Source organism: Colletotrichum karsti (genome assembly GCF_011947395.1).
Source record: "Colletotrichum karsti strain CkLH20 chromosome Unknown Scaffold30, whole genome shotgun sequence".
Lineage (NCBI taxonomy): Eukaryota > Fungi > Ascomycota > Sordariomycetes > Glomerellales > Glomerellaceae > Colletotrichum > Colletotrichum karsti.
Window position 1 is genome coordinate 308248 of NW_024065930.1, and position 24718 is coordinate 332965.

Sequence of the window (24718 nt, forward strand, 5' to 3'; positions counted from 1 at the left end):
CTTAGACAAACGTATTGTTTGATCACCGGAGGCTAACTGCGGTGCTCAGACTGTGATCTTCTAGCTGCACGGTAACCCGCAGTGGTGTGGCTTTTGTCGAATTGGTCCGGATGCTCACTCAGGCATCGAATACCATTTCGTCACAACAACTAAGTCAGCCAGAAACCTCTCATGATGAGAGAGTGTTTTCTATAAAGTCGTTGAATTATTTCTCTTTTCTCCAACTTTTCTTTCCTCATCACACTCACTCTTCAGATCACACTTGACCACTACAGTCTCTCACTTCTAATCCACATTCACTTTCAACAACTACATTCTTTCACACAAGAACATTCTCTCAACACCAACCAACTATCAAAATGCAGCTCCCTACTTTCACCCAGGTCGCCACCGTTGGCGTTGCCTTCTTCGCCGCCACTGCTCTGGCTGCGCCCGCCGCTGGGCATGCTGCTGCTGTCGAGGTAAGCCAAGTCATCAACTGTCGACCGAATCCGATGATTAACCACTTCAACTAATAGATCCGCGCCAACGGAAACGTCAACGGCGCTGAGCTCGCCGCTCGCACCTTTTCGAAGCAGTGCAAGCGCACCTTCTGGAACCCCAAGGGCAACTGCCAGAAGCAGTGCAAGCGGACCTTCTTCAACTTGAAGGGCAAGTGCAACGACGACAACAACGACCAGTACGGTAACAAGGGCGGCAACCAGGGCGGCAACAAGGGTGATGACAACGAGGACCAGTGGGATGACAACAAGGGCAACAACAACAAGGGTGGTGATGATGATGACAACAACAACAACAAGGGCGAGAACAAGGGCAATGTCTACGGAAACAAGAACAAGGGCGGTAACAACAAGGGCAACACCAAGGGAGCTTGGCGCCGCCAGGAGAGTGGCATCCCCACCAACACTACCGTCGTCGTTGCCCCCTCCGATGCTCCCGTCGCCACACCCGTCGATGTTCCTGTCGCTACCCCCGTCGCCACTCCCGTCGATGCTCCCGTCACTACCCCCGTCGATGCCCCCACTGACGCTCCTGAGGATGCTCCCGCTGACGCTCCTGAGGATGCCCCTGAGGACGACTCCGAGGATGCTCCCGAGGACGACTCTGAGGATGCCCCTGAGGACGACGAGGATGTTTCCGAGGCTGACATCACCGACGACGATGTCGAGGGTGAGGAGACTCAGTAAAGGGCTCCCGAAGAAGATGAGATTTTGATCGGCTGCGGTTGATCTTGACTCCATACATTGGCCAACGGACTATTTCAGGGCTACCTGAAGTTTGCTCCCATCACTATCATTCTTGTCACTCCTTTACTGCTCCACCCACTATGCACTCTTTAAGAGGGATGGCGCTAGATCTCTTTTACTTGTATCATATTATTACTGCATATCATCTCTAGATCCTTTTAGGTGTATCAAAAATCTGGTTTATCTCACAAATCTGGTTGAATTACTATGCTGGCATGACAAGCCAATATCACTGATACGTGGCCCGGATGGTGAACAATAACTACATCAGTGGCTTTGGTCGCGAGTATGTTGTCTTGCAGATGTGATGTTCAACAATTTTGAGACGTATATGCATTACTTTTCAAGGATGTACATAAATCTTTATCAGGCACGTCTCAAAGTCTAAATCTTCCGTGGTGAGGCTCACAAGCAGGCAACTACATACTAGGCACCAGCGGCCGCCTCGTTGCCTCTCCACGTCATTTAGGCACCCAACAACAAATGACCATATATAAAATACATGCAACTGTTTCGGCCTCAGACTCTGTACTTGGCCAAAATAACTTCTTCATGGCTGAGTCAACTTCGGCTTTAGACCTCGCGGCGGTTGCCGACTTTCAGGACGCCCTCAAACATGCGAAGCGTATCATTGCCGTGATCGGTGCGGGTCTTTCTGCGTCTTCAGGACTGGCTACGTTTAGAAGCACCAATGGACTCTGGAAGAGCCAGGACGTGATGCAGGTTGCCTCACCTGCAGGCTTTCGTCATGACCCCGGGCTCGTTCTGCAATTTTATACGTATGGGAACCCTTCAAAACCACCGGAGTGTGGGAAAGTGGGCTAATGAATAACTGCAGATACCGTCGGCACGAGGCGCTTCGCGCCAAACCCAACCCAGCTCATTACGCCTTGGCCGAGCTGGCGCGTCAAGTCCCGGGCTTCGTCGCCCTAACGCAAAATGTCGACAATCTGAGCCATCGAGCTGGTCATCCGCCCGAGCAGTTGAAGGAACTCCATGGCAATTTGTTTACTTTGTCATGCTCTGATGTGATCAAGTGCGGTTACGTCGAACGCAACAACTTTGAAGAGTGCCTGACACCCGCTCTTGATCCCTCCAAAGATGAGAAAGAAACTATCGGAAGCCTTAATCCCGACAACAAACCCAGGGCAAGCCCTCTTCTGCTAGCCGGTATTGCTCGGAAGCACGCGCAAATCCTCGGGGATAGCTACCAGGGCGGTACCCCTACCTCGAAAGACCTAGCCGCTCTCAAATCTCCGGAGCAACCTACAACCAGTTCATCACCAGTTGTCCGACTATCATCGGGTCTAACAAAGGAAGATCTTCCACAATGTCCCCAGTGCAAGGACAGCATTCTCCGACCCGCGGTCGTCTGGTTCGGCGAGTCTCTACCTGTCAAAATTGTGGAAGAAACCGAGGCGCTGTTCGACGATCCTGAGCCAATTGACATTTGCCTTACCATAGGCACCTCCAGCAGAGTCTGGCCGGCAGCTGGCTATCCTGAAATGGCTCGCAAGAAGGGTGCGAGGATTGCCGTGATCAACACCGATGCCGGTGACGCCAACGGTATTCAGTTGAACAGAGATTGGGTGTTTGTTGGAGATGCGGCAGTCATCTTGCCAGAGTTACTGAAACCTGTCATCGGTGAGCCGCACAAGTGGTCCCAAAGTACTGTCTGATTACCGTCTTCCACCATCTAGTCAATGACACCGAGACTCTTAATCTCATATCATCAATCTAACCCAAGATGCTCACCCATCGACATTTTCAGTCTATATTATCTGGTTTCTAAGTCAGTCCGCAGAAGCGGTTTAAGACACATGATCTACCTACCGTCTAAGCACCATTATTCCAGTGCTCCTTGACAGCCTTCTTGACGCCAAATTCTCGGCTCAGAACCACCCACGAACCCGTGACCACCAGTTTTCTGAATGCTCTCGGATCAGCGTCGTCTCCGAAGCCCCTTTCCAACCAATCCCGCGCATCCTCCCATGCTACGAAGCCCAAGTTGTTCACGTTCTCCTCCGTGATCAGACCTTCCATCATCTTGTTTATGGGGCCACCGCGAGACCACTTTACGGGAGCCGAGTAAGGGTGTTTTCGCCGTTCATACAGCTCTTGCGTGATGAACGGTTTCCCGGCTTCTTTCAAGATCCACTTCTCGCTCAGGGACTGACGCGCTGCGCTCAGGTTCTTCCACCATAAGCTTGCGCCGGTTCCAACAGCCTCTCCGTCCACCTGGTTGTATGCGATCTTCAAGCTTGGAGGCAGCGAGTTGACGTACTCGACAAGATGGTGATCCAAGAACGGCGTTCGCGCCTCGACACTGTGGGCCATTTCCGTGCGATCGCCGAGACAGGTCAGAACCATGTTGGCGAGTGGAAGTCTGGTATAAACCCAAAGACTAGAATGCAGCGAGTGCCACTTCTCATCCATCTTCTTCCGAACTTCGAGTGGCACGGATGCAGCCATGACCTCTCTCATATCAAAATCTCCGTATCTCTCCTGGACCCAGGGCGCGAAAAGATCCTTACTGGGTTGCCATCTCAGGGAGTTGTTCCCAACACCGAAGTCTTGTTGGGGATTGTTGTTCCAGTCATGTTGGAACATGCCAACTCTGTCGAACATGTTCTTGATGTCTTCTGCCATCTCTCTGTGCATACCCTCGCGCACGTTGTCGTCATGTGCCAACGCAGAACCAGGCCAAGCGTAATCGGGCTCCAGCAGAAAGTCCGGTAGAAGGAACGGATAACCAGCGAAGTGCTCATCGGCGCCTTCTCCAGTAAGAACAACAGGCACACCATGTTGTCTGGGTAGCGTCGACAGACAGTACTTCCCCACGCAGTTGAGATCGAAATGATGATGTTCCGTGTGATAGACTGCGCCGGCAAAATTGTTGGCAAGTTCAGTCTCATCCATATTCTTCTTCAATATCTGAACGCCAAGCCATTCGGCCGATCGCTCGGCAATGTCTGTAGAGTTCATCAGCACACTTAGTTCACACCTAAGCCTCATCTCGGTCAGGATGTGTCCCGCTTACCAGCCTCATTAAAGCCCGAAGTCTCCGGGAACTGGATGGTGAAGCAGGCTATGCGTTTTGTCGCGTCTTGGTTCCCGAGCATGACACCCTCGTCGCGGACCAGCTTCGTTACGATTCCCGCAACGATTGATGAGTCAATGCCTCCAGATAAATAGATGCCCACGGGTACATCAGCACGCAGTCGAAGTCGAATCGCCTCGATGAGACGTTTCCTAACTTCGAGAATCATTTCGTCTAAACTCCGCGTTTCCACTTCTCGCTAAGTGTCTTGTTAACAGGGAGCTCGCGGGCAGTAGATGCCAAATAATGCTCACCTTGTCTTTATACTCCGGGTCCCAATATTGATGGTGTCTGATTTCTCCATCTCGAGATACCTCCATCCACGCGCCGGGGTTCATCTTCCATGCATTTTTGAAGATAGTATTATCAGCTTGTAGTGAAGATGAGCTGATGAGACCGTAGACATTCCATTCAGGCTCCCAGCCCAGAGCGAGGAAGCCTTTCATCTCCGAGGTGAACAACAAACGACTATCGTCTCCTTCGCCTTGGAGGGTCCAAAACATAGGCTTGATGCCAAACCGATCCCGGGCAGCGATAATTCGTCCATCCCTCTCATCGTAGATGACGAAGGAGAATTCACCGCGTAGATGTTCAAAGAATCCCGGGGCTCCGTAAATTTTGTAGAGGGCTACTAAAACCTCGCTGTCAGAGTGGCCTCTAAACTTATACCCGTGCTTCTGGATGCAGTGTTCTCTAAGGGCATCATGATCGTAGATCTCTCCATTGACAACCGCATGGATTTTGCCATCGTCACTATGTATGGGCTGCACCCCATCCGGGGACAGATCGTTGATTGCTAGGCGGCGATGACCAAGCCCTGCATCGATGAAATCAGAGCTGTATCGAAGTTTAATCCACGAGAAAACCTACCGATGGTTCCGTCCTCGCTGACCCAGATGCCAGACGCATCAGGTCCGCGATGAGCAATCTTTTGGAGGCTCTCTTCTAGTTGATGGTAGAGAGCACCATGTTTTGTCCGCTCATTCTGCTCGTGTCCGTTCAAATCGCTGCTTCCGTTCGACTTAACGCCGTTGATGCCATTGACGGAGCCGCTCCGTCTGAGCTTGATTGCTGCCGTAATTCCACACATAGCACCGTCGTGAGTTAGAATCACTGTGGAGGGAGAAGAGCGATCAAAATACAATCTTCAGATAGAAAAGCTAAGCTTCTCTCTGTTGTTGATCACTGGTGACGCGGCCTCAAAGTAAACGGCTGTAGATGTGCGGGGAATTCGTCAGAGAACTTGAGAGTCAGGTTGACAACATCGTCACATGCAGTAGTGGGAATGACCATTGCCCACCCGCAAGCAGCACGCAATGAACGTACGATGCGGTCCGCTTAGTCAATCATTTCCAGTACATGACTTAGCCTTTAGTGTCCAGAATACTACCTTCCATTCTTCTCTCTGCTCTTGGTCACCTTAATAGACTTTCTTGGCTAGCATGAGGCCCTCATGGACGAACAAACTTCGAGGCGAGACGGGTAACGGTTTATTTTACGTACAAACTTGGACTTCGGACGACGGCAACGCCTTGGAAGCTGTACGCTTGAAGCCTTTACTACTGCATCGTAGGTAGCATGGAGGCGGGATCAGAAACCTTATTCGTAGCAAGGATCTGATCTCGAAGCATTGTACGTATGCTGCGGTTCAAGACAACCGGGGAGTTAATGATTCTGGCCGAGGCCTCGCTTAGAGTCTAGCTGACTCGGTCCCGGTGGCGGTAAACGTATCCGCGGCGGGGTACATTTAAACTTCGCAGGGTCCCAACTTCACCTCGTTACAAGTGATATGTCCTTGTCTGTCGAAAGCCAAAGATGGCAAATGGCATTGGCGATCTCTCTTCAGCCTGTAACCTCTTCTCAGGTTGATACAGTGGGCCTGAGAGAATTAATCGTCCGAATAAACAAGTTCTTCCTCTTACAACCTGAAAGGCAACTCGAGGCGAGGTCTCAGGTACAAAGCCAAGGACACAATCAGCCGATACCACCAAATCATGAGGTGTCATCTAAATAGGAGGGTTCTCCTTGCAGAGAGGTATATGATGTATGTGACGGCGGTGAGGTTTACAAGGCTCACATAGCGTTCTTGCATTCTCCCAGTGGTACCCACAACTCTATTATATTGTCGTTTCTCTTGGCTCTTTCTTGATTCTGTCCTTTCTTCTAACCCCTTCTGGAACATTACCCGAATGGGGTTGGCTGGGCTCAAGACACGCAAAAGCGATGATATGTCGTCGTCGGTTATGCCAATGCATTCTTGGCTGGGTCGGCTTCAAGCGATGTTGTACTGCATGAGTGTTGGGTTTCACCCAGATGCGGAACCCTTGCGGTTGCTACTTTAATATGGAAAGATTTCGAGACATGTAAATAAACGGAGACGGTGTACAGTCATCTCAGTCTCAGTTACATGTCAGTTCTTTAAGCTACATCTCGAAGACAGAAAACGTGATCTTTGCGTATGTGGCAATCGTTCATGGAGGGAAGGGAGGATCTTGAAAGAATTATTCGATGATAGATGGTAGCTTCAAGTTAAAATGCTTCAGTTTATTGGTTTATTCTCTTGTCTCGGCATGTTCAAATTCATGTTGCGAAAACAAAGGAATCCTGCTTCTAGATCCTGGGACTTCTAAGCCTCAGGGTGGAGCCGTACCTTGACACCGTTGTTCAGTGTCAAGGACAAGGTGAGTTGCTCGCGCCATTCAGTTGGGTCCAAGTTGTCAATGCCAGAAAAGGCATGCAGCATCCTTGCAATTGTGTAAGACGACTCGGTAAGGGCGAACTTCTGGCCAGGACAGACGCGAGGACCGCCGTTGAACGGCAGGAACTCCCAGCCAGGACGGAGACTCTCCCACCGCTCTGGGATGAATTCTTCCGAATCTGGGCCAAAGAGCTCGGGTCTTCGGTGCATCACGAAGGTGCTGTAGGTGACCACATTGTTCTTCGCAACAAACATGGGAGATTGGCCGTCAGGACCACCACCGACTGGAATGACGCAATCCTTGTTGGCCATCCGGCTGTTGGTCGCGATAGGAGGGAAGAGACGAAGCGCTTGTAGTCGTTAGCTCTGCATCTGAGAATTAGTTTTTTCGAACAGGAACCAACTTACTCTCCTGCAAAACGTAGCGGAGATATGTCATCTCTTGAACGGCATCATATGTGAGGGGCTCAGTGTAGTGTTCGAGCACATCGGCTCTAAGTTTCTTCCAGACTTCGGGGTTCCGAGCCAACATGAAGAAAGCGAAAGCGAGAAGCCCAGCCGTGGTATCACGAGCCGCGAGAAGCATGTTGACAATTTGATCTCGCAGCATGATAGGGTTATCCGTATCCTTGGCCAGCTCGTTGAGGAAGACGTACTTCTGGCGCGCATACTCGTCCTTCTTCTCCGACGGGTGCAGCAACTCCTGCTGGCGGAACTCAAGTGCTTGCTTCACAAATTTGTCGGCATACGCGTGCACGATCTGACATGATTCCCTAAACTTTGCATCTCGATGCGCGAACATCAAGTTGCCAAGTCGGAGACGCAAGATCGTTCCTTGTTGAGCGTAATCGAGGGCGTGGTGGAAAGTGTGTGCAGAATCAGAAGCGTTGTCAGACATCAGGCCGACAGACTCTCCGAAAAGATACTCGCTATTGGAGTCGAGAACCTGAAGAAGGTTAGTGGATTTGAAGCAAAGCCTACGTCACCGGCGGAAAATAACAAACCATGCGGAAAAATAACTGCTGCAGGTCGACAGTATAGTTCTCACGAGCAATAAGCTGAATAAGTTGGTCCACGTGCGTTTCGAAGATGGTGAAGTCGGTAACCTGAGCTCGGATGAAGCTCGGCCGAATAAGCGCTCTCTGATGAGCCCAGATATCGTTGTCGGTAGTGAAGATTCCTTGTCGATCTCAATCAGCTGGCTGAACAACATCGCATTATCTGGTAATGAAGTTTCAATACCTCTCCCCAACAGCGGACTGGCGCTCTTCCGTCTCAATGGGCCCATGCCGAAGTCTTCGAACTGGTTCGAAAGGACGACTTGGATCAGGCGGGGGTTACATGTATTTATCGTGGTTCTAAAATGATTATCGTTAGCAATAGTGCCAAAACGTACGTAAATCGTTGAAGAGATAGAAAAGCCTACCGAAAGAAGGTATTGGTGGTAAAAGTCTGTCCGTTTGTCTTGTGCCGGCTCTGTAAGAGCTTGAGAAATCCAAAATTCCTAGCAGCAGCCAGGTTTTGAACGACAACATCGGTCCCAAAGAGAGGATCCTTTTGGGGCAACTTGTTTGGTGGAAGACATCCATATTCTTTCCTCATGCGTCGTCGAAGAACGTGGGTGGTGACTATCACATACAGTGAGTAGACAACGGTTGCGAGGGACGCAAAGAGAGTGATAACGGGCAACAACATTTTTAATAACGGTCAACGTTAATGGTCTGTAAATAACCCTTGATATTGTCTTCGAAAAGCCAGCTTAGCAAACGTTTCCACGAGTGGGCAGTCATGGAGGGAGACAAGACATTTATACAAGCTTCAGTACCTCTGCCATATACATATCCTATCACATCACAATTATTCCGCTGCCGCGTTAGTAACTCCCGGTGTACAACCTTCCTTCCACATGAATCCTCCACTCAATCGGCATCTCATTCCGACCTTCCCTTCGCTTATCCAGAATTCAAACAAAGTCATCAGCCCCGAGACTCACATGACGTGTCAAAGCCTGGTTGTGACAGGAAGATATTGACACCCAAGCCTTACCAGTCATATTGCCTCGTCCCAGCAGCATGGCATGCAAACAGTGCTGGCTAGGATGGTGCCAGGGTTGCTGGTTGCAACTTCGTTTGACAGGATCCCGTGGTTAGGTATATGTGCAATCATACGATGAAGTCCAGCTCAGCTATTCAGCGCGCGCTTCACGATTAAGAAGTTCCATCGGCCCCTGTATTCCACAGTAAATGCTCCTTGGCAGACCGACCGCCGTCTCCGCTAGATGCGGGATTTCCAAACGGGCAGGACGACGACACCATCAGGCGGCGGATCCGTCCGTCCGACAGGCCGTCCCGGCGAACTCTAAAGTGTGGGCTTCCACGGGCTGTGAGACGATCCCGGCTTGACACAGGCCGAGACGTCGGGCCTGACAGGAAAGTATCAATAGCACATGATGTTTCCAGGCATACTGGTCGTTGTACCTGATGATCATAAATATGGTTGCTATGCTCACCGTCCCTTGCTGCAGATGAAGGCATCAAGCTTCTATATCAAGACTCCATTTCTCCGCTGCGTTGCTTGTGGAACTTTATGAACAGTCATTGCTATTCAAAGCCTTCTTCTCTTACTGCAACGATACCAAATCCCAGATTCCATGTCTGCCCCAATTAAGAACGTCGTACTAGCAGGTGTAAGTCATCTGCGTCTCGCTTCCCTCTCGGCGAAAGGATGTATGAGTTGCTCCGGAGCTGACGAATGGATGCACTTTCTCTAGGCGAATGGTTTCCTTGGACGTGTACTACTCGACGTCCTGCTCAAGTCAAATCTTTTCCAGCTCACCGTTCTCACTCGCATCGGGTCTGGTCACCAGTTCCCCGCAAACGTCGTAGTGAAGACAGTCGACTACGAGTCAGTCCCCAGCATCGAAGCCGCTCTCCGCGGTCAGGATGCTCTTGTTTCCGCCCTGGCATTCGGCGCCATCCATGTCCAGAGAAACGTGGTTGACGCAGCCTTCAACGCTGGCATTCGAAGGATGATTCCTTCTGAATACGGCAATGACACCAAGAACCCCAAGCTGGCTGCCTTCCCCATCTATCAGCCCAAGATCGCTATCCGGAAGTATCTGGACGAGAAGGTTGCACAGAAACCTTCGTTTTCTTACACAATCATTATGAATGTCTCGTTCCTGGCCCCTGGATACGCGCTGAACTTTCTTGTCGACGTTGAGAAGAAGAAGGCTCTCATTAAGGACGGCGGTGATATCCTGTTCAACGCAACCACGATGCCGCACATCGGACAAGCAGTCATCGGAATCTTGACACATCTGGAGGAAACGGCAAACCGTCCTGTCAAGATCAGCAGCGTTGAGACGACGCAAAACGAGATTTTGCAGATTGCAAAGACTGTTGATCCAACTGCGGAGTGGGATATCAAGCATTGTCGAACTGAGGATCTGGAGAAGACTGCCCTTGAACGATGGGCAGAGGGCGATCACAGCGAGGAGGTAGTTGAGATGTTCATCAACCGTGCGTTTCTGGGCAAAGGATGGGGCGGCTACTTCCCGGAGACGGACAACAAGTTGCTGGGAATTGAGCCGATAGGTAGGGAAGGGCTGGAAAAGATCATTAGGGCTGCCATGAAAGGTTGAGTTTAAGTGACAGTCAAGGGACGGAGTTTATTAGCCTTTTCATCAAATCAACGCTTCTTTACCCGAAAGTATGATCGAACTGACCAGTCGGAGCAACTAATACAAACATAAAGGCTTCTCTCAAGTGTGCCTGGGCGTGATTTTGGGTTCGTAGTAGAAACGCGGCGGAATTTAGCATTACCAGAGCTAATCGATGGAGTCTACTTGCGTTTTAACGGCAGTTGATTGAATTTCCAGATTCAAGGCAGTGATAATTCACTCATGGATCTCAAAATAACATGACATCACAGTTCCTGGCCTCTGAAAGCTGGGTTGAGTAACCCTGGAAATCAGCCAAGATCATATCCCCGTCCACCTGCTAGACACGGAACAGTTAGAATGCACTGACTAGGGAACCCATGCCTTCGCCAAAAATTGCCAGGCTCGCTATGTCAAGTAAGGCGCTACGATTCTGTGGATTGCTACGGTTCCGTGAGTGATCATGGCGTTGCCTCGCTTATTCGAGAAGGTCAATATTGCCGCCGAGGCTATACATAAACCCTGCAAGTCTGGTATTCAGACGGCTTAAATGCCTTGAAGATCCGTAAAAGCTCTTCGTCGCAGAGGTTCAAATTAGCAGACGTGGCTTTCGTACACAGAATTCAGCATATAAACTATTTTGGAAGCTAGAAACGTGTCTGCAAGATCATCAAAACAAAGCCAGGTGATTGGTTCGCAAGCAACTTGGTTTCAAAGAAGCTCTGTGCAAGCGAGTTTGAGATGCAGTGTCTTTAGACATGGCAATTTTCATCAACCAACTTCCCTCATTAGTATTTCTATTAGCTGAATATATGACATGACTTCTCCGGAAGCCGCAATGCAAGCTGTGTGTCCTTTCACTGGTCTCCGTCTCCTTTGATTCTGTGGCAACATGAATTTACCAGTGCCGATCTAGACACGCCTACCAGAGACGGGAGGGTCTTTGAGAGCGCCTTCGGTGTACGGTGGCGGCATGTCTGCTCGACCCGATTCAGATCGAGCATGAGAAACGCCAACGCTCACTCTTCTCGGTGCTGTTGACGTTGCTGGCGTCACTGGAGTGGCCGGGGTTGTCGGCATACTCTCAACAGTTCGCCTCTTGGGAGCCTCAGCACCTCTTTCAGTCAGCATCTGAGCGACTTCCGTGTTTCCGATCAATTTAGCTAGGGCTAACGGCTCGATCTGGCCCATTTTGTTCGGGTCAGCGCCAAACTGAAGCAGTAGCTCTATCAGAGGTCGGTTGTTCATTTGAAGAGCTTCCACGAGCGGTACTCTTCCCTTGTTGTCAGACCCATTGACATCGGCACCGTGAGAGAGCAGCATCTTGACATGCTCGAACCTAGCACGGTCTATGGCGTAAAGGAGGAAGGTGTCTTCTTTGATCTTCTTGTTTGGGTTGCCGCCATGGGTGAGAAAAGTGCGGAGAAGATCCGTGTTGCCCAGGGTCACGACAAGTGACATGATGGATTCTCCCCAGCTGTCTGTCTGATTGGGGTCGGCTCCGCGGTCGAGCAGTGCGCGAACTAGGTCAGCCTTGATGCCGTCCTCCATGTCCTTGTTTTGCAACATCGTCCACAACACTCCCTTGCCCATCAGCCCCGTGGCGTTGGGGTCAGCGCCTCGGGTGAGGAGAATTTTGACCAGTTCGTAATTCTTCTTGTGTAACGCCGAGACTATCATCGTGTTGCCTGTAAGATCCATGACATTCGGGTTGGCACCGTGTTCGAGAAGCCATGCGACGACGTCCAGGCGGTTCTGGCCCAGCGCCACGTGTAAACCAGGCAGGCCTGTGATATCACGAGCGTTGACGTCGGCGCCATACTCCTGGAGGAGTTTCATATGAGGGAGACTGCCGTTCTGAATAGCGTGGATGAAGATGCTGCGGCCGCTGATGGCCATCATGTTGGCATCACATCCGCGGGATAGGAACAACCGAATGATGTCCAGCTGGTCGCTATTCGCAACCTCAATGAAGAACGCCTGGCCGGACCAAGACCGCTCTTTCATATCCGCGCCCTGACTGATGAGGTATTCTGCGATAGGTACGAAGCCACACTCAGCTGCGTGAAAGAGAGGCGGCTTCCGCTTCCCGCTGGCTGAGTCCTTCGAAGCCTTGTCAGCGCCGTATTTGAGGAGGAACTTCACGGCAGAAAGATGATTGGCGCGAATGGCGCAGATAAGCGGAGTGTATCCTTCGTCGTTCTGGCCGTTGAGGTTGACTCCTTGAGAGATGAAACCCTTGAGATGCCCTACATCTCCGTCTTTGGCCGCCTGGCACATGGCGATTACCATCGGCTCAGGCTTAGGTCGAAGGCCCGCAGTCATTGCTTTGAACGAATTCGATAACGACGAGAAGAACTGGCCGGTAGCTTTTCTCTTGCCCTTGTCCGGTTTTCCAGAGGGGTAATCCGGAGGCAACTCATCTGGACCCAGGCTGATCTGCCCTTCACCAGCGACTTCGGCATCCCCCATTGGTTGGCCAGGCTCGTTGGGCTTGTCGAGTATATCACTCCGGATCATAACGATTTGTGATGCTTCAATGGCGTTTTCAAGCATTCGATGTCCATCAGGCGCGGAAAGCTGAGAGTCCTGTTCGGTGACGGTAGGACTTTGCAAGTTTAGCTTATGGCATATTCTCAACAGGCTCATAAACTCACATCTGAAGCACCTGGATGATCTGATTGAACAGGCGGGTGTTCGACATGTGGTAGTCCTCATACTGTATGATGACTTCAGGGTTGAGACCGTCGACATTTCCGGGGTCGAGTCTGCGGATCTGCTTATCGACGATGGCCGCGCTGTCCGCGCATGGCTGGATCGAGATGGACAAGGCGTTCCGGAGGCCCGGCGACATGGCCGAAGCATCGGTGAGGGATTGTCGCAACTGTTCCGTAGTCTGCTTGAACTGGTCGAGTTTCGCGGAGAGGGAGATCAGATGCTGGGCTGCCATGCTCCCCGGGTCGATGCCTTTGAGGAGAGCATCGAGCTCAGCTGACGTTGACAGAGAGCGGTGGGAAATGTCATCGCAGCTCGACGTCAACGCCGCGGACGAGAAGCCGGACATTGCCATTCTCGAGTCGTTGATCAAAACTGCTGATGGGGCCGGGATATCTGGTGATCCACCCTCTAGATGGTACTAGGCTTGGCACTCAACTCGGTCGTCGGAGGCGATTTATGGTTAAATCCAAAGACCAGGGTTCCCGACTTCATTGACGAACGTTGCATGGTGGAATGATGACCCGGGTCGGAGATGATTGGGAACTTTTCCTAGCTCTAGGCAGGAATTCTGCGCCGCCCTCATGCAGGTCAGCCGCAGCAGTTCGGCCCAATCAACCCAGAGGGATTCGCTAGCGTCCTCAAGACGCGCGTTCGGGACACGAAACTCGCGAGATGTGGCTGGGTAAGGCTGACAAGAGGCCTCTTTGACGATGAAAGGAGACTGATCTGCCCATAACGAGGTCATTCGAGACCTGTCTGAGAAAGTCATCGGCAACGCAACGTGGCCGTAGGGCTCTTTCGCGGTCTCATCTGGTCTCAGTCCGTAAGAATGCTACGACTCATAATAGTCGGTGTCGCAAACCGAATCTACGCCACATTGGCTGCATTAGTAGCGCTTTCTTCTCAATCTCGCGCCCCGTTTAGTTGGTTGGACAGACATTTTGTTACCAGATGGCGCTGTGACACCAACAACCTACCCCATTGACAGCATGTGTCTCACATTGTCAAGCTGCTTTTCAAGCTACTCTTCACACGCAATCAACTTGTATCATTGAAATAGAAATTTGGAGCTTTTCCAGTGCCGTAAAAGAGACCGGCATTGATGAAAAGCTCTCGACGTTCTTCACAAGCTTGAGTCAGAAATCCGGCGCCACTTAGAGCGACCCATTGGCTGGCTCCATCATCCACCAATGTCTTCGTGGCTCAGTCGGTAGAGCGTTGGTCTCATATTACTCAATATGACTCTGTGTACAGACAGGGACATCCAAAGGTCGAGAGTTCGAGCCTCTCCGAGGACACCACTTTTGCCAGTTTACTGTCCGGCGCCGGCTTGGAACTATCTTTTTTGCTGATGTCGCTTTTACCGCGGTCCACTTGCAATTGCAAGCAACAGTACCAAGCACATTGTTCCAACATTTAAGGCTGCACTTCATAAGACATATCTCTGACAGGCTGAAAAAGACATCGAGTTGGAAACCTTGAGTAGCCATCGTCGAGCTTAACAAGTGCGACTGTAGCTTTCTGCCAACTAGCAGCAACCTATGAGACGCATTTAAAGATCACCCTGAGTTGACGTTGCCTCGAGTGTCGTCCACCCCGTGCACATTTGCTGCTACAAACACTGCCCAGGATTATTGGTGGTAGTTGGAACATGGGACGGAGCGATTGACATGACGATCACGGGGTCCCGCATGCACTGCCCGGATACAACTCACCATCTGTGACAGGAACAGGGAAACTTGAGACGTGACATCACTTGGCTACAGCATGAACCGGATCCGCAATGCTTAGTGATCAGAATAGTAAATTTTGTCTTGGGCCTCATGACGGCAGCGGTGCCCGGGAGTCTAGTATTACAAGGATTAAGAAAATAATCATTATGCTGAAAAGCTATCTCGCCAAGAGACTTTGTTCCGTCATCCGAACTTCTTGTCCTCGCTAACCCATTCCGGTGACCTGGGCCCTTCATATCTCGGCGGCGGTAATTCTACTCTTGATATTTGTAGTGCGTCGTCGACCTGCCTCTGCATGCCGTAGTGTGCGGGCGCCGGTTGTGCTGGATGAGCTACCTGCATTTGCGGTGTTGATTGTATCGATGACGACGGTCGTGCGGATAGAGGTGTTTGGTATTGTTGATGTTGGTGATGTTGATGTTGTTGCTGTGCTGGCGCTGGCTGAGCAGGACCGATTGGTGTCGAGTCTGCCTCGACGGCTAGGATATGGTCTCCGGGAAGTTCGAAGACGGGGGTTGTGGCGGTACCGGTGGGATGAGGGATCGGTGCCGGGACGGGAACGGGTTGCGCGTTCCACGTTCCGTTCGGTGGTGAGTTCTGGGAGTGAGGAACGGCTTGTGCGTTCCATGTTCCGTCTGGTGGTGAGTTGTGGTTGTGGGAGTTCCATGTGCCATTCTGTGCTGCAGCTTGGCCATTCCATGTGAGGTCTCGCCCATTTGAAGTTTGGCCGTTCCATGTGCCGTTCTGCATCGAAGGCGAGCCACGAGATCCTGGAGGATACTGAGAGACGGGGGAGACTCCATGTTGTCCCCACGTGCCCGTGCCTCCATTCGATACCGGTGATGGCCATGAACCTGAATGTTGACCGTTTTGTTGCTGCCAGTATTGAGGGCTCAGGTTCCCTTCTTGACGTTGTTGTTGCTGTGATGGCTGGTGTTGAGGATTCCAGCCAGGCGTTGCGGCCATGGGCATCGACCCGCCCGCGGTATCCGGTCTTTGATCGTTCACGTTGTGATATTGTGTCGTGGCTGCTGCCCCGGCTGTGGTGGCCGCTCCTTGCGGCGGAGAGCTCATGGTCGTGAGGCTTGTCGCGCTCGATAAGGCCGCGAATTTCCCGCCTGGTCCGGTGTTGGCTGCTCGCTGCTGACGCTGTTTCTTTTTCCTGTAGCAAAGGAATGCGAGAATAGCCAAAACAATTGCGACGCCTCCGACAAGGCCGGCAGCGAGGGCAGTACGGCCAGATCCTTCACCCGAGCCTGAATCGTCGGAGTTGCTGCTCCCCTTTCCAACGTTCGTTCCGGTCGGCACCGATTCGATCCCCCTCGTAACGGTTACCGTCACTCCGTTCGCCACGCTCTTGTATGTAGTCAATGGGACGTATGATGTCGTCGATGCTGTGCTCGGCGTTGTGGTAGACGTGGCCAAGGTCGTGCTTGATGATGATGTTGTCGAGTCGCCGGCTCCCAGGAATTCGGCCTGTGAGACGCCCAATGGCGTTTTCGAGTCTGTGCAAGACGTCAAAAGCATCTCGTAAACATCATCCAGCTCATCGTGGTCGGTCTTCGACACACATGCCGCAGCCGAGAGCACGAAGTTCCCCCCATTCCCACACAGACAATGGTTCATTTCGGACACCGTGTCACCCGTGCACCCGGACGCGGTTGCTGCTGTGTTCAGACATGACCGCGATGATGCCGGATACGCGGAGAAGTCGTTGGTGAAGGCAGCGTAAGATGCTGACGCAAGATAGGAGAGAAGGAGTGACGATGGCGGGAGGATTCGGTTTCGATGTCTCGAGGACATTTTCGGTCGCTTCGGTCGACGCCTGGCGCGTCGGAAACCCCTTGTTGTTGTTTTTCTTTCTAACAGGACGACCACGATAGCGCCTTCACCAAGTCTTTCCTCAACATTGGGTTTCCTCAAACCTCTCGAACGCGTTTACCGGTGGGATGGCAGTTTCGAAGGGACGACAGACGATATGGGACGAGCGAAGAGTTTTAGGTAGGCAATGTGGAGGAGGGGGCACGGGGACTTCAGAACTAGAAAAGGGACCAACGGCTTTCACTCTCCTTGTCCACCTTGTCCAGCCTGGAGATGGCACGGTTCACTTGTGCCTTGTGTTGCCTGTACGTGTATTGATAAAAGATCCCTGGACCTCCAGTTCTCCCTCAGCCCAAATGGGAGAAGTCCCGAAGAGTCGGCCAGTGCGGGATTAGGGGCACTTTTGACCCAGTGACCGGAGGGAGTAACCCGGCTCCGTTGACGTCTGTCGTGATCGCAGTCTCCTGTGGCTTTCTAGCCAGGGGAAATTCCCAAATGTGTGGGGGTTGCTGCTGTGCTGCATGATCCCCGACTCCCGGTTGAAACCAGCACCCTGGTCAAGATACGAGTCAGGCACCGATGGGAGATTGGTTTCTGTCATGGTTAGATGAGAGCGAGCGGTTCCACTTGCCGGTTATTAGAGTTTGATTTTACTTTATGCGCTGGTTGCTGATCGTCTTGCTTATATTGAACAGGAGCAGTAGTGCCTCTTGTTCATACATAAAATGGTGCCGGCGACGGCGTGAACGATTTGCAGATTGATGGTGGTGACGGTGGTCTGCCTCACGCCTCTCCTCCGAGCATTCCTATTGCCCAATCGTCGTCGAAAGACATGCCCACCGTACGTGCCGAATCGGCGAAGCCACAGATGACGCCCATGTCGCAATCCCGGAACGTCAAGCCCTGGAGAGAGTTGGCTGCCAAGTCGTCTCCCACAAGCCGAGACTGCCGACAAGGGACCCACGGTGATGCCGGCCATCACGGTCGCCGACGGAGCGGTGGTGCCGACGGGATACGAGCATCCCTTGGCTCTGAGCCGTCCGTTCCCCAGATCCTTTATCACGATAAGATATGCTCGTTCTCGCTCTCGATCAGTTGACAGACGCATCGTCTGATTCGAGGCCAACGGATCCCTGGTGACGCACGCCGCCATGCACGCGTAGGACCAATGCGACGGCCGCGTATATGAGTTCACGCGTTCGACGCTCGCTAACTTGTCTGTGTGCTCTGCGCCTCTTCACTCAACTCCCGCCGATACATCCTTACGAGAGACGGTGAACGCAAGCTTTTCGTCCAGAAAACAACCAACGAACCGTGCTTCGGCCCACATCAAGCAAGACGGTCATGTGGGGATCTCCCCTGAAGGCCTCAAAAAATTGTGCCCTAACTATCATTCTGGCGTCAAGCACAACATGTCGAGTTGAAGGCATTGCACTGAACGGCAAAAATTCAACTTGACCAGCCTGGGGGTCGAACCCAGAATCTCCTGATACCACAGTGGATCGTAGTCAGACGCCTTGCCATTGGGCCAACCGGCCGTTGTCCGAGGGGACGTGATGTTGAGATGTTGCGAGAGTCCCACAATGGCTCTCATGATCGTCAGCGGATACCTCGGTGGGCTTGATCCGAATGCTTGGTACGAAGTCTTAATAACTTCAATTTGAAATCAGCTGGCCTCGGACTTGAACTCGGACCAACAAACTCTATCTGTTCGTTCATCTGGTCTTGTTGTGAGTTGACAGCCCAGGATAGCCCTCTGCCAGCTGCTCAGCTGCCGTCGCAGCTAGACAAGTTGACCAACGGAATGTGGCGGTTGATATTGAAAAGAACCCGTTGAATATACCTTCCTCGACATCAAGTTGAAGACAACTTCCTAAAAAGGACTGAGAATCTCCGAGCCGTGTGCAGAAATCGATGTCCATGTATTTGTTTATGCCCCCGGGCGACATGTATCAGCCTCATCGGCAGAATGATCCGAGTAACGCTTGACGATTTTGACGACCGGAGGCTCCTCATGAGTCGCGATCCAAACATCCCAGGCCACGAACAAAGCTAAGACGAAAGCCAAAGACTTTCAGTCTCGCCCAAGTCATGCCAGTCTACATAGTGTATCCCAGTTGAGCGGAACTTGAGCATATATGTACATGTCCAGTGATGAAGTCATTAGGGAAAGACCAGCTTACCACGAACTCCTGGTCAGGGTAGGGCAGCAACTCAACACAGTTGATTTGACTCAGAACGTAAGACCGAGTGACATATGACTGACAATGCAAAAGAAGTTATCAAATGATTGAGAAAATGCTTTCTTATTAAGACGGAGCTTGAAAGAACTCATATGTTTTCGACTTGAAATGACAGCACATGAAGATGTTGCCATGCTACTGTCAATGTCATTCCCCTTGAGGCTTGATGGTCTAAGTACCGGCCATGGGAGGAACTCAGACACGCCGTTAGAGCACAGGAAGTCCTCGATCGCTTGAGGTTAGTGTCAGTGTTGAATGTCTTGACCATAAGTTCATGTCCACATAGGATAAATGCATGTGCTTGAACCTAAGTTGTTCGTCTAAGTCTCATGTCAAAAGCTAGATTGTCAGTTGTTACTATGTACGGATCGCAGCGGTTGTCAAGTCCTGTCATTGGATTTTCGTAAGAACAATTAGACTTTATCGATTCCAAGAAACTTGCACCCGATGAGGATATCAGCGGTGTTTCTGTTGAAAACAGCAAGATGGTCCATAACAAACTCGCACTGATATCGCGCTAAAACCCGAGAACCATAATAGGGTAGAGGGATAGGTAGAAATGTCTGCTGACCTCAAATGGGGTATCAAGTTGTTTGAGGCTGAAATTCGACGTTTAGGCAAACATATGTAATCAGAATTCTGTTTAAATACCACACGATGCGACCTTGAGATAAACGATGCTAGCAAATTATTTCACTGGCCACTGTAGAGGAGATAAGACGAAGATTTCGTGGTTTAGCTCTCGGACTCCTACACACCTACTAGCGGTGGCTATTTGTCGTCCCTAAAAAAGGTGTGGTCATCGCGTGGCACGAAAAGAAGAAAAAGGAAAGAAAAGAAAACCTCGTATCAGCCTAGAGCTTGCTTATTCGCTGATTGTTTTGAGACTGTTTCGAGGTTCTAGACGTCCATTGCCCATCAGCTTCTGTCTCGATCAGCGTCGATAAAGCAAATCAGTTGTGAGGATTATGACTATGATTGCTTCTCAGTCATCCATGGACCGGGTCGTCACTTATAGGGCCAAGTTTCGCAGTTTGGGTATTTCCATCATCGACTGCGTATAATGTTAGAAGAGCCCAACGTCGGTTTCAGGTGATTGTCAATCAGTTTTGTAGGTTGGTTGAATGGCAGGAACATGCCCTATTATCGAACCAAGCACACTGCCCAGACAAGGTATGTCCTCAAGATCAACCACATGATCCAGACTACAAGACGGTTCCATCTCGGTAGGTCTGTTAGTCTACTTTGGGGAACGGGAAGCGCCAGTTGAGCCCGGCGCTTTCGGATGACACCGAGGCTTACTTACCCCAGGTTTTTGCTGAGACAGTATCCATGCTTGATGGAAAGACCGAAACAGGATAACGCAGGCTATAATGAACTCTGAAAATGCTTTATAAGCTCGAAAGAAGTTGAGAAAGTGTCTGCCGGAGTTGTCCCGATTAACGGCGGAAGACCGCGCCGGAGTGGCGTGGCTGCTGCACCGGGGAGTCTCGGCCGATCTGATCCCACGGGGCCTGTCGGCCGTTGCCGGGTGGACCCCGACTGAGGGGGTAGCCCCCCACCGCCGTTGAACCCAGAACGCGCCTGGCGCAAGCGTGAATGCGGTCAATTGCATCGATTTTGGGCATTGAGCATCACTGATTTGCGATTCTTTTCCTCCGGTCCGATGTCTCGAGTCGATACCCCAGACGGAAACCCCGCAGCGAATGGATCAGCCGATCGGACGCCTCCAGTTCATTTGTTCGTGAAGCATGATCTTGAACCCTACAAGGGCGAGATCGTCGATGCCTGGAAACGTGGAGAAACGATTGATAACATCGTGAAGTTCCTCGCGACCAAAGGCATCAAGATTAGCAGGTCGACTTTCCAGCGTCGAATCACACTATGGGGGATAACTCGTCGCTACAAGGTGGGAAGACCTCGCAAGAAACCTGAAGAACGACGGTCTCTCCCGAATGACAGAACAGCGTCCGTCTCGAACTCATCCGCCGTACGAATACAGCCGCCCAAGCAGGAGATCCCAGACTCGGTATGTAACCCGCGCTCTTCCCGATGGGGTAATTGTAAGAGTTGAAGAAGAATGGGACACCAAGTGGGCTTTTCTTGCATCAGCGGAGGGAGCCACAGCTTGGCCCGTGGTGGGGATGTTAAATACGTCCGTTTTCGCATCATGAGGAACAAGACTGACTGAACAAAGTATTTACAGGACGATTCCTCTTCATCTCCATCTTCATCAAGTACACCGACTGCCGAATCATCACCAAGTAGTCCCGACCTCGCTTCCAACTCTTGCACTCTCAGAACACACAGCAATCCTCAACCTTAGTCTCAACCACTCCCCGCAAACATGTCGCAGAAGGTCTATACCCGCCGCAACCCCGCAGGCTACGGCTTGGAGAAATCCCTCGAGGCCATCCGAAACCCCGCCGCTCCCGTTCCGATCCCCACGCCGACCTCCGATGTAAGTTTAGCGTGCCGCCTTGAAGCTTTCTGACGATGTTGGATTTTCATGTCCGTCGTTGAGCGTTTTCATACTCAACGTTCGCTCTCATCGGCCACAACAACTTATGAGTCGCACCTCATCTTTTCAATTCCATCTCTCAGCCATATCACTCAAAAACTGAGAGCGCTCAACCAATTTCAGCGTAAAACAGCATGCTGACGAACCCACCCAGGTCGAAGCCCTCAAGCAAGACGGCGACTCATTCACCTTTGACCGCTTCACCGCCGAGGATGCCAACGAGCTCGGCCACCTCCTCTACGCCCGCCTCCTCCCCTTCGCCGCCGCCGGCAAGCCCACCGTAGTCTCCATCGCCCTCGCCAACAGCGAACAGATCCTCTTCCAGACCGCCGTCGGCTCCGGCACCCTCCCGGACAACGCGACGTGGGTGCAGCGCAAGCGCAACAGCGTCCTCCGCTGGGGCGCCAGCACCTGGCTCCTGCACAACAAGTTCGCCGGCAACGAGACCGAGTTCGCGGCGCTCTTCTGCATGAGCACCGAGCAGGCCAACAAGTACGCCATCCACGGCGGCGGCGTGCCCATCCGCGTGCAGGGCGTCGAGGGCGTCGTTGCTGTGGTCGTCGTCAGCGGCTTGAAGCAGGACCAGGACCACGGTGTGATTATGGATGTTATCAAGACAAACTGGCAGTGATCCCAGTCATTTAGCGAGCGAGTATTCGATTCTTTCGTCGATGAATTTACAAATAATTGAATGAATTAACAGCTAGGAGCAACTAGCATTGTGAAGCCATTCAGGAAGTTGCATTTACTGATTGAGAGCTCACATGCTGGCCAGGCATTGATACTGAGCGCAGCATTTCCTATCCTGGCCATACGAGAGCACGACTCAAACCGCTTACAGACGAGAAACTATGATGTAGTTGACTTTGCTGTAAGAATGGCGCGGCAACCCCATTGGTCAGTACGTCTCGCAGGATTGCGCGCTTCCGCCCGACTTACAGTTCAGTAACTGCCGGTGGGATCGATACGACATGGTCGCTATTCGTACAACCTTCAAGTCCACCGAGAAAGCCGGAGACATCTAGCGTCATTGTCTCTGAGAGACTGCGGGGGAGGGGTACATAAAGTCCGAATTGTCCGTTCCACGATCTCTCCCTTGGGAGCTATGTCCTTCGCCCAGCATCAACTTCCTCGCGGCAGAAATCGGCCAACATGCGGACTAGGAGATTGCAAAGGCTGTTCTGGGCGCTCTTTCCAGGATTACTCACATCGAAAGCTCCGGTGGTCGAGGGCTACTCCTGCTCAACATCAGCGCAGGCGTGTCTGATTCTCGCTGCGACTTTGCCTCCCGACGCACTCGCAACTCCAAACACGACGGCATATCAGACGGTTCGGGGCACGTACTGGAACGAGGCGGCCGGAAATCTGAGTCCAGCATGTATTACGCAGCCGAAAAACGCCGCTCAGGTCGCTTCCATCGTGAGGGTGCTCTCATCTTGCGGCGAAGATGTCCGGTTCGCCGTGAAAAGCGGCGGTCACGGCTCGTGGCCGGGCTGGTCGAACACGGACGGCGGAGTCCTCGTCTCTCTGGACTTCATCAATAGAGTCGAAAACGTTCCAGACAAGGGTTACGCCATCGTTGGATCCGGCGCGCGCTGGGCGGACGTGTACAAAGCCCTTGAGCGGGAAGGGGTCACCGTCATCGGTGGACGATTCGCGTCGATCGGTGTCGGTGGTCTTCTTGTCGGAGGCGGCCTCAGCTATTTCAGCGGGCTTCACGGTCTGGCATGCGACAATGTGCTCGACTACGAGGTCGTTCTCGCCGATGGCTCCATCACGAACGTCAATCAGACATCAGAGCCTGACCTCTTCCGAGCCCTCAAAGGAGGCGGTAACCAATTCGGTATTGTTACACGCTTCCGACTCAAGACGTATTCACAGAGGACAGAGGTCTGGGGTGGAATGCTATCCTTCACCATCGACAAAGCCAGTCAGATTTTCAACGCGACGCAGGCCTTCACCGCCAAGTACGATCCCCAGTCGCACATCTATCTCAGCATGGGAGGAGGTGCGAATCCACAACTGTCGTTCATCAACGTCTACGTCTTCTACAATGCTTCATCGCCACCAGCGGGTGATGCCAACCCGTTCGCCGCCTTATACGCAGCGAAGCCGCTGGCAGATACCACCGCTACACAGAGCTACGCCACCCTCATCGCGTCAAATAACAACGGCGATCTGCCCATTCCACGCTGGCTCATCGGCGGCCACACATTCCCGAACCTCGCCGCACCGCATGGTGCAGATTTGTACCTCAAGCACTGGCAGCATTTCCGGGACAAGGCCAGCGGCACAGGAGGAGCAGACTACGGCCTCATCTTTTCCATGGCGCTGGTACCAGTGCCCGCTCCTGTGGTGAGGGCCGGCGAGAAAGTCATAGGCGTCAAGAATGTGATGGGACTCGAGGCCGACGCCGGGGACATCACTTGGATCGATTACACCGTCGCCTGGATGGATGCCGGGAACGATGCGAAGATGTTTGGATTTGTTGAGAGTATCAGCAAGGAAGCAGATAGTCTGGCAGCATCGTTTTCACCTGGTGTACTCAGCTCAAATGCCGTTGAAGGTGCTCTGGCAGCTGAGCAGACCACTTTCTACCGTACTAACCCGCGATACATGAACTACGCGCTGTTGAACCAACCGGTGCAAGCCAGCTACGGTGAGGAGAACCAGCGATTCTTGCAGGTGGTTCAGAAACGGTATGATCCCAACGGCTTGTGGAGAAGGATTGGCGGCTTCCTATGGAATTGAATAAGTTCTTCGTACAGAGCCGAAATAGTGTTCACAAGTATAGACTAAGCGGTTAATATATAGATTACAACATATGATTCAACCACCTTCAAGTTGCCGTGCCGCCCTCCGTGGACCGAGACTAAGGCCAACTGTTTACTAAATGCCGTAAAGAGAGACACCGTGAACCACAATCACAGAGCTACGGTTCCTTCTGTCCTCCGGTGGGATCAAACACGGCCTCGG

General features: G+C 51.9%; 10 protein-coding genes across 10 annotated transcripts; 6 read left to right on the forward strand and 4 right to left on the reverse strand.

The window, feature by feature from the left end:
• Positions 1-359: 359 nt before the first annotated feature.
• Positions 360-1187, forward strand: CkaCkLH20_08808 (uncharacterized protein; the record flags this gene model as incomplete). The annotated part of the gene is made up of 2 exons (XM_038891523.1): positions 360-461; positions 519-1187. The coding sequence occupies 2 exons, from the start codon at positions 360-362 to the stop codon at positions 1185-1187; spliced, it is 771 nt and encodes a 256-aa protein (XP_038743159.1).
• Positions 1188-1799: 612 nt separating this feature from the next.
• On the forward strand, positions 1800-2926 carry CkaCkLH20_08809 (uncharacterized protein; the record flags this gene model as incomplete). The annotated part of the gene is made up of 2 exons (XM_038891524.1): positions 1800-2026; positions 2086-2926. 2 exons carry the CDS (start codon positions 1800-1802, stop codon positions 2924-2926), a joined length of 1068 nt encoding a protein of 355 aa, XP_038743160.1.
• Positions 2927-3083: 157 nt separating this feature from the next.
• Positions 3084-5437, reverse strand: CkaCkLH20_08810 (asparagine synthase; the record flags this gene model as incomplete). Its single annotated transcript, XM_038891525.1, has 4 exons — positions 3084-4219; positions 4288-4546; positions 4602-5164; positions 5218-5437. 4 exons carry the CDS (start codon positions 5435-5437, stop codon positions 3084-3086), a joined length of 2178 nt encoding a protein of 725 aa, XP_038743161.1.
• A 1536-nt stretch (positions 5438-6973) lies between these two features.
• On the reverse strand, positions 6974-8647 carry CkaCkLH20_08811 (uncharacterized protein; the record flags this gene model as incomplete). Its single annotated transcript, XM_038891526.1, has 5 exons — positions 6974-7395; positions 7454-7991; positions 8050-8225; positions 8288-8403; positions 8472-8647. 5 exons carry the CDS (start codon positions 8645-8647, stop codon positions 6974-6976), a joined length of 1428 nt encoding a protein of 475 aa, XP_038743162.1.
• A 1048-nt stretch (positions 8648-9695) lies between these two features.
• Positions 9696-10688, forward strand: CkaCkLH20_08812 (uncharacterized protein; the record flags this gene model as incomplete). The annotated part of the gene is made up of 2 exons (XM_038891527.1): positions 9696-9731; positions 9816-10688. The coding sequence occupies 2 exons, from the start codon at positions 9696-9698 to the stop codon at positions 10686-10688; spliced, it is 909 nt and encodes a 302-aa protein (XP_038743163.1).
• Positions 10689-11618: 930 nt separating this feature from the next.
• CkaCkLH20_08813 (ankyrin repeat protein) lies at positions 11619-13770 on the reverse strand (the record flags this gene model as incomplete). The annotated part of the gene is made up of 2 exons (XM_038891528.1): positions 11619-13314; positions 13364-13770. 2 exons carry the CDS (start codon positions 13768-13770, stop codon positions 11619-11621), a joined length of 2103 nt encoding a protein of 700 aa, XP_038743164.1.
• Positions 13771-15340: 1570 nt separating this feature from the next.
• CkaCkLH20_08814 (uncharacterized protein) lies at positions 15341-16960 on the reverse strand (the record flags this gene model as incomplete). The annotated part of the gene is made up of 1 exon (XM_038891529.1): positions 15341-16960. One exon carries the CDS (start codon positions 16958-16960, stop codon positions 15341-15343), a length of 1620 nt encoding a protein of 539 aa, XP_038743165.1.
• Positions 16961-20887: 3927 nt separating this feature from the next.
• Positions 20888-21489, forward strand: CkaCkLH20_08815 (uncharacterized protein; the record flags this gene model as incomplete). The annotated part of the gene is made up of 3 exons (XM_038891530.1): positions 20888-21130; positions 21184-21250; positions 21428-21489. The coding sequence occupies 3 exons, from the start codon at positions 20888-20890 to the stop codon at positions 21487-21489; spliced, it is 372 nt and encodes a 123-aa protein (XP_038743166.1).
• A 79-nt stretch (positions 21490-21568) lies between these two features.
• On the forward strand, positions 21569-22373 carry CkaCkLH20_08816 (uncharacterized protein; the record flags this gene model as incomplete). The annotated part of the gene is made up of 2 exons (XM_038891531.1): positions 21569-21682; positions 21897-22373. 2 exons carry the CDS (start codon positions 21569-21571, stop codon positions 22371-22373), a joined length of 591 nt encoding a protein of 196 aa, XP_038743167.1.
• A 521-nt stretch (positions 22374-22894) lies between these two features.
• On the forward strand, positions 22895-24493 carry CkaCkLH20_08817 (uncharacterized protein; the record flags this gene model as incomplete). Its single annotated transcript, XM_038891532.1, has 1 exon — positions 22895-24493. One exon carries the CDS (start codon positions 22895-22897, stop codon positions 24491-24493), a length of 1599 nt encoding a protein of 532 aa, XP_038743168.1.
• Positions 24494-24718: the final 225 nt, after the last annotated feature.